Source organism: Cupressus sempervirens, chromosome 4 (assembly GCF_028749045.1).
Source record: "Cupressus sempervirens isolate cs-2001-9-10 chromosome 4, ASM2874904v1, whole genome shotgun sequence".
Classification (NCBI taxonomy): domain Eukaryota; kingdom Viridiplantae; phylum Streptophyta; class Pinopsida; order Cupressales; family Cupressaceae; genus Cupressus; species Cupressus sempervirens.
Window position 1 is genome coordinate 211,894,627 of NC_143121.1, and position 12,229 is coordinate 211,906,855.

The 12,229-nt window shown below is 34.9% G+C and overlaps 1 protein-coding gene across 1 annotated transcript; it reads right to left on the reverse strand.

The window, feature by feature from the left end:
- Window positions 1-460: 460 nt before the first annotated feature.
- On the reverse strand, window positions 461-2,508 carry LOC149560737 (putative disease resistance protein At4g33300). The gene is made up of 3 exons (XM_089823658.1): window positions 2,049-2,508; window positions 1,756-1,967; window positions 461-1,495 (listed from the first exon to the last, which is right to left on the reverse strand). The coding sequence occupies exons 1-3, from the start codon at window positions 2,372-2,374 to the stop codon at window positions 681-683; spliced, it is 1,353 nt and encodes a 450-aa protein (XP_089679784.1). The 5' UTR covers window positions 2,375-2,508; the 3' UTR covers window positions 461-680.
- Window positions 2,509-12,229: the final 9,721 nt, after the last annotated feature.

The following is a 12,229-nucleotide window of genomic DNA, read 5'->3' on the forward strand; positions in this document are numbered from 1 at the left end:
TTAAGATTTTGTTCCTAATGGTTTGGCCATCGAAGCCTACGACTCTTTCTGCAGCGAGAGATACCGAAGATCTTTTGAATATAATTCCAGTTCCACTGACCATTCTCCTTCACATAAGCCTCCATAATTTCATCCTCAACATCCGACCATGGCCTGTGGCTAATTTTGTTGCACCGTAGAATTTGTTTGGTAGCGTGATATATAAACCCACAACTTTTTTCATATGAAAAGTTATGGTGGCCCTAATCATACGGAAACACACTAATGGTATAGTTAACAACAATAGCATCAAATATAACATTATAGTGGAGAAATTAAACAAAATATTTTATAACTATAAATTTTCACATAAAACCAATCTGGAAATTGGAAATTGATGTATATGTGGATTCATTCCACTTACATAGCCAGGGAGTTATGGAGATCGAATTTAATAGCTGTGCGGACCTTACTCCCACTATTATAAAAAAATAATTGATTATACGTTCGTTATATATGTACAATCAAGAAAATAGTAGTTACTGAACTGTACTGCTATTAAAATTGATCATAATCATAGACAGAAAATTATAGTCTTTCACTGATTTGCGATAGTGAACACCAAAATTAACAATATTTTTACAAAGCACATGCCAATATCCTTGGATCTTGTTATTTTAGACGAGACATAACAAATGGACTCAGAGATCAAGCCAATCCAAACTGAAGTATTCTTCCACGATTTCAATTCTAAGCTCTGGAATACAAGTGTTCTTCACCCCCAACCACTGCTTCCCAATCGTCTCATCACAGGTAACAAGCTTCAGATAAGTGAGTTCACAAACAGCTGTAGGTAACATTGTCAGGCGGGAACATTCTCTCATGTCAAGCTCCTTCAATTTCTTGAGTTCCCCTATTTCCTTGGGAAGTTCTTTCAAGCCCTCGCATAATGAGATGTCTAGATACTCCAACTGTTTAAGCTCTCCAATTGATGCAGGAAGCTGTTCCAGGCATGGTAATGCCGACAATCTTAACACTCTTAGATTGCTCATTCTTCCAAGATTATCTGGCAAGTTTTGAAGCTGATGGCAGTTGGTGATGGACAAGGACAGAATGGAGGGTATATTACAGATGCTACAAGGTAACTCCTCCAAGTTATTGCTGTGGTCGAAGTTAAACTCTTGTAGCTTGGTGAACATGGGTACATTTTCAAATCCTTCACATAAGCTCAGAGATAGCTTCTCTATATTCTGCACTGCTTGAATGCTCTGTTTTCCACCAAGGGGTGAAATCAACCTCTCCAAGCGGACACTCTTCAGTTGAGTGAGTGAAGATAATACATCTGCACCTTTCACTCTTGCCTTCTCCGTACCGAGATTGGATATCATCAGAAACTTTAGCTTTTTCATGGACTTCAGAAATGGGGGAAGAAAGTATTCTGTCGAATCAAAGAGCAACAATAGGGCCTCTGTGTCAGGAAAGTTCATATCATACCAGTCGTTTTCCTCCATAGGGCCTGCATGTATTATTAATTGCAAAGAAATTCTAGTTACAAAATTGTACAGTAATGCCAACTTCTAGTGAGGTTTCCAAAAAAATCGAACATGCCCACTAACTAACTTTGAAATCAGATGCAAATTTAATTTGTCCAGAAACTATTCCTGAAACGTAATTATTTTCAATAGTTCAAGATCAAGAACGAAATATAAATATTAATATTGCGAAGAAATATTTGTCAAACCAAAATGGATGTGTAAGAGATTTTCGATAACTAACCAGTGAGAATGGAAAGAAATTTAGAATCAGATGCTCTATCTCTCAGCAATTCCCATTTTTGTAACGAACCCAAGTTCTTTCCTTCGATGAGCAATCTGTTGTGGTGGACTACATTTTCCTGATGTCCCAAATGCAAGACCAAATCTCGCATTACATCACACTGGGAGACGTATAGCTCTGAAGTATTTCTATGTGCGATTGATGTATTTCCTCTGTTATATATAAAACATATCAGCGTAGTGTTAAAAAAAAAGATTAAAAGAAATTCAATATATAAAAGCAAAGGCAAATACCTTGGATTGCCTATTAAGTTTAACAGCTTTCTGTTTGCAAGTTCTGATAAGATGGCTAAAGCATGACCCTTTTGCAGCTTTTCAACATAAACCCAAATGTCTAGAAGGGCATCAGCACAGATTTTGATTTCTGCGGGAAATAATCCGAAGTCCAAGAGACATTCGCGCAGTACATCTGGCAAGGAGTCAACACTGATCCGCGGCAAAGTATAGAGCCCTCTTCTCTGATTAACTGATCTATCTTTTCTTTTACAAATCTTCTTCGCTGCCCTCTTCCAAGCCTTGTGCGATTCCACTTGCATAAAGCTTTGAATCACCGAAACCATCTCTTAAAACTATTTACAAAAGGGTCAAATTATTTTTCTGATTTGAAACTTGCTGATGCTTTATTTTCCTCAAATTCTTCTCTTTCCATGGCTACCGAAAATGTCTTCTTTATAGAAGCTGGTTTTACTGAAGATGCAACGAAATCGGCATCCTCAGCGTTGAGTTGGTTTCATTGAAGTTGCAATGAAACTGGTAGCCTAAGCGTGTAGGCCAAGAAATCTGAATATAATTTTTCTTGTGCTAACGGTTTGATAGTGCTCGTCAAGAATCTTGGTGGAATTCAATTCCAATGCTGCATGCTTTCTAATTCATTCTTTGACTGAGCCCTTAACGTGTATCTTCCATATCCTTTCATGACACATAATCCGTGACGTCTTTATTCGGTGTATAATCCATGACTGAGCTCTTAACTTGTATCTTCCATATCCTTTCATGAGGCATAATCTTTCCTGGCAAGTTGTCAATTGTTTCGTATTTGCTTCTTGCGTTTGACAATGTCGCGTTGTCTGCTACTGCGCGTTTTCCATTCGTCCACGTACGAAGCTGACTTCTCATTTCGCGACGCTTTCGAAAGTAGCTTTTCATAAGGCCCCGTTTGGTTGGGGAAGATGATTTTTTGACATAACCAGGTTATCTTATAACAAGGTTTTCGAAAACCTGGTTTTGTGGTTTGGAAAGCCAATGGTCCGTTTGGTTGACACGGAAGATGAATATACTATGGACCCCACAATATTATTAAAAAAACTGTCATAAAATTCAAAACCTGGTTTTAATTTCGAATTCCACCTTTTTGTTGGAAGAAACTTCTTCCAATTTTTGACCAAAATTGGAAGATGAAATTGAAAACCAGGTTATAATTTTAACCAACCAAACACCAAAGTTTTTTTGCAAAACCTGGTTTTGCCTCTGATAACCCGGTTTTGGCCCTCATCTTCCAGCAACCAAACGGGGCCTAATATAAGAAGAGGGAGGAGCCTTCTATGACCGCGTTTCGGATCTTCTAACCTTATCATTGTCAAAGTTTACTTTTCTAACTTGGACCATCTTATATATATATATATATATATATATATATATATATATATATATATATATATATATATATATATATATATATATAGTATTATTGATCATTTATAAATATAAATTACTATTTAAATTAGTGAGTAATAATCTTCAAGCTATAATAAGGATTGTTGGATTAATGTTGATAATTTGAAATATTGGTGCCTATAAAACACTCCTAGACAATGCTTATTAAAAGCATAAAAAGTGGTGGAGATTCTACTAGAACTTGCTTCTCCTTCTAGTTACCCTATGAGGAAGCTATTTTTGTTGAAGAACAAAACACTTTGAAAGGCATTTTTCTTCTTACAAGACCACACTTGATTATATACAAATACTTTGAAATATTTGTTTCATGTTTTAATGGTTACATAACTTTGATTACATTATATATCCACAATTTCCACAATCATATTTACAAAGATTTGATTCAAGAAGTTATGTAAAATCTACCACAAGTCTTACTTGACGATCTACTTAGCTCAAGATAATTCCCTTACAACTTTAGGTTGCTAGGTTATGTTGTACAAAAGGTATGTTGTGGATGCGCACATCCTTAAACGAGATTATAGAAAACTTAGAGTTCAATTTTAGGTTCGAAAATCAATATTTTAAGGAGTTATTCTAATCCATCTTCATATAAAAATTATATCAATAAATATTATCTATAAAATATATATAAACATATTCATAATTTGTTCAACGCTTTGATTGCTTTACTTTGGCACTATAAACTATGATGAAAGCTTAACACCTTGAGGAATTTCATGAGATAACTTTCAAACAATTTGTAAATGATCCTGGGCATGATTCAAATAAGGTGTACAATACATCTTGGAATACAAGATCTCTTGACTTTCTCATGAAGGGAATATTAATCTTATATATTTTCACTCTATTGAACATATTCTATAAAATCATTGTAAATACCATAGTGCTTACATTCAACATATTCTTGTTTAAGTTATTTACAAGTCAAAAGAATTTTGAGGATTATCTCTTCAACCATTAGTTTATGTATTAGCTAAAAATGCTTTAGATTTCATTTCTTATGCTATCTCTAAAATCTAGGTAAATAAAATATATATCATAGAATAAAATTGCACTAGCATACCAAAATAATGATCCAGATTTAGTTCTACATTCCTAGAATAAAACTTCAGACCCAAAATTAATTGAATTTTATTCTAAATAAGCAAGGAATGTCTCAAATTCATACATCAATTTAAGTGGTATACAATAAATTAATTTACAATGAGTGAATTTGACCTACAAAATACCATATGACTAAATCAACAAAAGAACCATAGCCTAATTCTACTCTTAATTTAATTCCTTCAAATTCTTCAAGGAATATTTTTGGTGTTTGGTTTTCCAAGGCTATATAGTAGGAATTTTGATTGCCCTAATATATTAAAATATGTAATTTGAACTATTTTATAAAAAAAATTATACCAAAAACTTTCCTATTTAGATGTTAATTGAAAGTAAATAAAAATAATCCTGAAGGTCTCTCAATATTACTTAAATAGGTTGAAAAACTAATCTTTTCAATAAATATGTATTATAAATAGAAAATAAATATAATATATTTTAAGGGAAGAAAGTACAAAAGATTTTAAAATCCATGAAATTAAATCTTATTAATTTTTTCAAAAAAATATTTATTTAAATATTTTTTTTTATACTTAATAAAAGTTAGTATTTAATTTGATTGGAAAAAAAAAATACTTTGATTTATCAATCCCTACCATTAAGGGAGGAGACTAATGTTTTTAGTTGCCATTTTAGTATTGAATGTCCTTGAAAATAGTGCAAAAAACATTAAAGCTATATAGCCTTACAAAATATTTTTATTAAAGTAGAATTTTCAACAACTAATTTCTACCTTTTCATTAGCTATTTGAACATTTCCTCATACTCTTTTCTATTTTTTTGAGAGGAAACTATCATAAATTTTAGCATTCTATTGAATTGAGTGCTATCATTTCATGATATGCGTTGTTTTTTGTCCAAGTGTTAGTATGTCTTCTTCATGTAGAAAGATGATTTCACCATGCAACAACTATAGATGTTGTGTCCTCAACTTTAGTAGTCATTGAGTGTGATAAATTTCTCTGTAAAATATTTTGGTTGTAACTGCAGGGAGCTCTATCTCGATGATGAAACACTTGTAGCTTGTGGTGGAGGAGTAGATATTCTCTAATGGGTTTTATCTATGACCTCATCTTTGGAATTTCCAAGAAGGGAGAGTGGTAAAGCAGTAGGAATTCTCTCTAGGATTCAATCGTGGTAGAATCAAAGGTAATAGAGGACCAAATCAAACCAACTCCCACCTCCTTTACTAGAATGATAATCATGGATATACACTAGTTCAATCCATAGGGAATGGATTTTCTACATGTACAATTGAAATGGTAGTGAGAAGAATGTTTCGAGGTGAGTAGGGGATTTATTTATGGAACATAGAGATTGGGGGGGGGGGGTGGTGGGGGGGGGGGGGGGGGGGGGGGTGTGTGGGAGGGGGTGGGGGGGTACTCCATTTCTATCTCTAGGGGATTTGGGTGAGTGATTTGGTGGTGCAAATCGGGAGATCCTACAAGATGTAGTGACTCAGGATGGCAGAAATGAGGACTACTTTAGAATATTTAAGAGATTTTGGTAGAGGGAGGATGATCCCTATAGCTTAGTTGTGCATTGTGGAGATGGTCGCTCATCAACAAGGGTTACAATTGACTTCTCATCCATTGCATTGGTCACAACTCCCCTAGTTACAAAGAACCCTTTGTTCAACAAAATACTATTTTTCAAGGGTGTAGTATTTTTGGTAAAGTTCCTCTAAAAAAATTGTCTCTTTTTTTGGTCTTAGTCACAATATATTGTAGGCGAGGCACTGATGAAAGAAAGAATTGATAGACTACATGGGGGTACGACTAGGTAAAATGTTAGATGTTTAAAAGATAATTTTTTAATAATTTATTTAATATGTTTAAAAGTTATTTTTTAACAATTCTTTTTTTAATTTGATATTTTTATATTTGTGATTTCCATGACGTTTTTGTTTGATATTGTCATAACATTTTCCTGACATGTTCTTTTAATTTCTCTTCTAGCCAACAATTTAACCTTCCATTAATTTCATAGGTGTTTCTTATAAAACTCTAAAAATTGTACATTATTTTCCTATAATTTATTATCTTCCTTGGCATTATTAAGGTTGCTACAAATATATGTACAAGTGTCTAGATATGATATGGTACTCACTTGATACATTTTTGCATACCCACAATTTCATTTTATATAAATTCCTATTTTTCCTTACAATTTTATCTCAATTGATGGTGGAAAAAATATTTAATACATTAATGTTTCCTCGTTAGAGAGAATTATCTTTTGTATTTGTTAAACAAATTATTTTCCATCAAATTTCTCATCTCAACTCTTACTTGCACTTATCTATATAATCTAATCTAAAATGAACTTTCTTGGTTTATGTTAGTATTAATATGGACCCATACTCAACCATAGGAATCAATTACAGGTTCCTCTTTTGCTTGTCAAGTTGAAGTGCATTAATAGATTTGACTATGTTTTATTTGATCTTATTCCATGTACGAAATTCTAATATTCAAAGTAACTCAGTTTGAGGTTAATTTTATTTTTGGTACCATGTGCTTCAAGGGCAGTTTTACTTTTCATTATTAGTATTTGAGTGGAAAAAAATAGATGAAAGGAAAATCAATGACATTTAGTAGCCTTATTATTGTTTCCTTATGCATGTAGTTGTCAATACTTTTCAAAATTGGGACTATGGTTTCTCAAACCTCATTTTGGCATGTTCTATTTTACTCCCAAGATTGTTCTATAAGAATGATAAATTTATAAAAGCTTTAAATATGGTTTATGGAATAATAATTCTTTAGTGTTTTCATGATTATGAGATAATGTTAAATTTTTAAATGTGCTCATTTAATTTTTCAACAACATACATTGATGTTTTTTGTTAAGAATAAGGTGTCTGAACCTTGTATAATTCCTATTTTTATTATTTGTTTTGTAAAATGTATTTCTTGTAAATAATGTTGATGTGTCAACATTTTGAATTGTGTGCAAGGAGATCATGACTAAAACGGTTATGATGGATTCCTATGACACGTAAGAGCTATGTTAGGAAGATTCAACGATAGGTGAAGACATGTGGCAACTAAGATATTTGACTACTGTACACTCTTTGAGTTCCTATTTTCTTGGAGAATGGTAAAATCCTAATACTGTTTACCTTTTGGGAGTAGCCCTAAAGTGAAGTGCATGTTATAAGCATTTTTAGGGTTGCGAAGAGATGCGATGCAAAAAAGATGTATTGTTGGTACTACGAGTAGCTACTGGAGTCTTCTGTTGTTGATGTTGAACTTGCATTGCAAGTGTATTGTAACCTCGTGTTGAAGATAATACATTCTGTAGGTTCTGAAGGGGTGGGGTTGTTTTACCGAAAGGTTTTTCCCCACCGGCAAATCCTTGTGTTATGTGTTCCTTTCTCTGTCTATTTTCTGTATGCATGGTTGGCTGCAATATTGTTGTCTACATGATATTGAATCTATAAGTGTAGAAGATTTTAATAGGATTAGCATCATACTTTCCTTATGAGATTAGTGTAGGAAGCTATTTCCACACCTGAGTTTCCTTACAAGTGGTATCAGAGCTTGATCAACTTTTGATCGTAGTTGTTGGGTAGGGTTTTTTGAGCTAATCTCAAGTTGAGTGGGAGTCTTGTGCAGAGCATCCTAAATCTTATTTGCAGATTGAGATGGCAAGTTCATCATATGGAAGAATGGAGGTGGAAAAATTTAATGGCACTAATTTTGAGTTTTAGGAAACTCAAGATGGAAGACATGTTGGAAGATCATGACCTATGGGAAGCGACTAGAAGTGCTACAAGACCAGCAACTATAGCTTAAGAAAATTGGGATATCAAAGACCGTTAAGCTAAGGGTCTCATAAGACTCTATTTAATAGATGCAGTCCTTCTGAATGTTCTAGATGAGAAAATTGCATATAGTTTGTGGGAGAGACTTGGGGCCATGTATCAGGCCAAATCTTTGGTGAACAAGTTGTTCCTAAGGAAGAAGTTGTATTCTCTATGAATGGAGGAAGGTGGGTCCTTAACGGATCATTTAAATGCATTTAATCTGCTGGCTGCACAGTTGACATCAACTGGTGTCAAGTTAGAGGAGGAGGATCATTGCTACACACTTTTGTGTTCTTTACCAGATTCATGGAACCATCTTGTGATGGCTCTCAGAAGCGCATTAGTCACCTTCAAAATGGATGATGTGGTGTCTTTGTTGCTATCAGAGGAGATGTGGAGAAAGGCTTCTGTTTCAGAAAAAGAAGCCCTTGCTGTTCGTGGGAGATCCACGGAAAGAGGGAAGAAAAATGACAATAAGTCTAACAATAAGGGTAGATCCAAATCCTGTGGGAAGTCAAAGACTTCTAATAAGTCCAAGGCAAAATGTTGGAACTGTGATAAGACTGGTCACTTTTGTAAAGACTGTAAAGAGCCTAAGAAGAAGAAGAGAGCCTTAGATTCTGGTTTTGAAAAATCTCAAGAAGATGGCGATGCATTCATCGTAGCTTTGGCAGCCCATGCATCTAATGATGTTAGGTTGGTTGACTTGGGTGCATCTTTTCACATGACCTCTCATCGAAATTGGTTCTCAAGATATGAAGAGTTCGATGGTGGAAAGATGTACTTGGGTGATGATTCTCACCTAAAGATAGTTGGATGCGGAAGGGTCACTATCAAATTTCCTGATGGACGAGTAAAGGGAATCAATGGAGTTATGCACATTCTAGGTTTGGCACAAAACCTATTATCTGTAAGTATGCTAAATGATGTAAGTGTGCAAGTTATTTTTTCTAAAGATGGATGTAAGATGATGAGAGGAGCTATGGTGCTTGCTAAGGGTACTAGGAGAGGTACTTTGTTTCAGCTTGATGCACACATTTCTCAGTGTAATAGTTCTTCTGTTTCAAAGAAGAGAGTAGCTATCAGTTCATCCCCACCATCTGAAAGAGTAGTAAAGAAGACCGTGGTTAGTGGTTCTGATGGTAGTGCAACAAGTATACCTTAGGGTGCAAACACTTTGGAAGGAAAGCTTCCTGCGGAAAAGACAATGTTGTGGCATTTGAGATTTGGTCACATTGGTGAGAAGGGTCTCAGAACCTTGAAAAATAAAAAATCTCATTGAGGGGTTAAATGATTGCAATCTTGAGTTTGACTTCTATGAACATTTTGTATATGGTAAACAAAATCGTGTTCATTTTTACTCTAGTTCTCACAAATCTTCTAATGTTTTGGATCTTATTCATTCTGATGTATTTGGTCCTGTAAAAGTTTCTTCAATCTCCAAGTCTGTATTTTTTGAATCTTTCATAGATGATTATAGTAGAAGGACATGGATTTATTTCCTTAAAAGTAAGACACAAGTCTTTAGTCGATTCAAGGAATTTAAAGCCCTTGTAGAGAATCAGACTAGTAAGAAGATTAAGTGTGTGAGAACTGACAATGGTGGTGAGTTTTTCTCAGTAGAGTTTGAATAGTTCTGTAAAGAACAAGGTATCGAGAGGCATAAGACAACTCCTTATACCCTGGAGCAAAATGGATTTGTAGAGAGAATGAATAGGACACTGATGGAGAAGGCTAGGAGTATGCTTAGTGGAGCTAGTTTAGAACAAAGGTTTTGGGCCGAAGCTGTGGCCACTGCTTGCTATTTGGTTAACAGATCTCCTACATCAGCCCTTGTCGATAAGACACCCATGGAGGTGTGGTCTGGTAAGAAGCCTTCAATTAGACATCTTCATGTTTTTGGTTGTGAAGCTTATGCACATTTTCCAATGGAGAAAAGATCTAAGTTGGAAAATAAAGCTGTTAAATGTATTTTCATTAGGTACAGTGCTGGTGTGAAAGGATACAAGCTTTGGGATCTTGTGACTAGTAAGGTGTTGTATAGTAGAAATGTTATTTTTAGAGAGCTAACATCTTCTCCTATTGTGCTACAACTAGATGAAAAAGAAAAGGAAAAAGATGTTGTTCAGTTGCCTCCTACCCCTGAGAAGACTGAATAGAGAGACCATGTTCGGTCTAATGATGAGGAGAGCTCTTGCAGCTCTAATGGTTCAGAAGAAGAGGAAGAACAACCTCAACCTCAGCCCTTGAGGAGATCCTCGAGAGAAAGAAAGCATCCAGAAAGGTTTGGTTATTCTATGTTAGATTCCAGTTGTGCTTTTGCTTTGATTACTATCACTGATGAGCCTAGATCTCAGAAAGAGGCTTATGCAATGCAAGATGCAGGTTCCTAGATTGAGGCTATAGATGATGAGATGGCTTCATTAGAGAAAAACAAAACATGGGACCTTGTACCTTTTCCTAAAGGGAGAAAATCTATTGGTTGTAAATAGGTGTTCAAGAAGAAATTATGTGCAGATGGTAGTGTTGAAAGGTACAAAGTTAGATTGGTTGCAAAGGGGTATTCACAGTTAGAGGGAATAGATTATGGTGAAATATTCTCTCCTATTGCAAAGTTGACATCCATTAGATTTTTGTTATCTCTTGCTGCATCATATGATTTAGAGATAGAACAGATGGATGTGAAGACAACTTTCCTTCATGGTGATTTGGAGGAAGAGATTTATATGTCACAGCCTGAGCACTACATTGTTAAAAGTAAAGAATCCTTAGTTTGCAGATTAAATAAATCTCTATATGGTTTGAAGCAATCTCCTAGGATGTGGTACCTTAAGTTTGATTCCTTTGTGTTGTCAATTAGATTTGTAAGATCAAAATTAGATCATTGTGTTTATTTTAGAATTGAAAATGATTACCTTCTTATTGTTGCATTATATGTTGATGATATGTTGCTATTTGGGAAGGGTAAGGGTATGATTTCTGATTTTAAATCTTAGTTGTCAACACAGTTTGAGATGAAAGATCTTAGGGCAGCTAGGTACATCTTGGGTATGGAAATCAATAGAGACAGGTCTAACAAAATTTTTTGGTTGAGTCAGAGTAAGTATGTGAAGTCTGTGTTGGACAGGTTCAGCATGGCAGATTGTAGACCGCTATGTGTTCCTATTCCTATGGGAACAAAGTTATCTGTAGATGATTGTCCAAAATCTCCTAGTGAGGTGGAGGACATGAGTAGAGTACCTTATGCTAGTGCAGTTGGTAGTCTTATGTATGCTATGGTCTGTACTAGACCAGATATTGCCCAAGCAGTGGGAGTCCTAAGTCAATTTATGGCTAATCCTAGACGGATACATTGGGATGCAGTTAAGCGAGTATTTAGATATTTGAGGGTTACATCAGATTACTCCATATGTTATCATGGTAACTCTTCTAGATCTCCAAATTCAATTTGTATTTATGGGTTTGTGGATTCAGATTGGGTGGGTGATATTGACTGTAGGAGATCCACCAGTGCTTATGTGTTCACTATGTTTGGTGGAGCGACAACCTGTGGTTTCTTTGTCCACTACAGAAGCTGAGTACATGGCTGCTACTCATGCTTGTAAGGAATCCATTTGGCTTAAGAGATTGTGTTCTGATGTTGGTGTTGATGCACAATAGATTACTATTTGGTGTGACAGTTAGAGTGCTATTTACCTTGCAAAGAATCCAACTTTCCATGCTAGAATAAAGCACATTGATGTGCAGTATCACTTTGTGAGAGATATGGTGGAAGATGGAAAGGTAAATTTGGAAAAGGTAGATACTGTGAAGAATATTGTAG

What these genes read in the sequence shown, in the direction of transcription:
- LOC149560737 (XM_089823658.1), bottom strand. Translation starts at nt 2,374, where the DNA reads ATGGTTTCGGTGATTCAAAGCTTTATGCAAGTGGAATCGCACAAGGCT. An exon ending in AACTTAATAGGCAATCCAAG is followed by an intron (nt 1,968 to 2,048) that starts GTATTTGCCTTT and finishes TATATATAACAG; the next exon opens with AGGAAATACATCAATCGCAC. An exon ending in ATTTCTTTCCATTCTCACTG is followed by an intron (nt 1,496 to 1,755) that starts GTTAGTTATCGA and finishes TAATACATGCAG; the next exon opens with GCCCTATGGAGGAAAACGAC.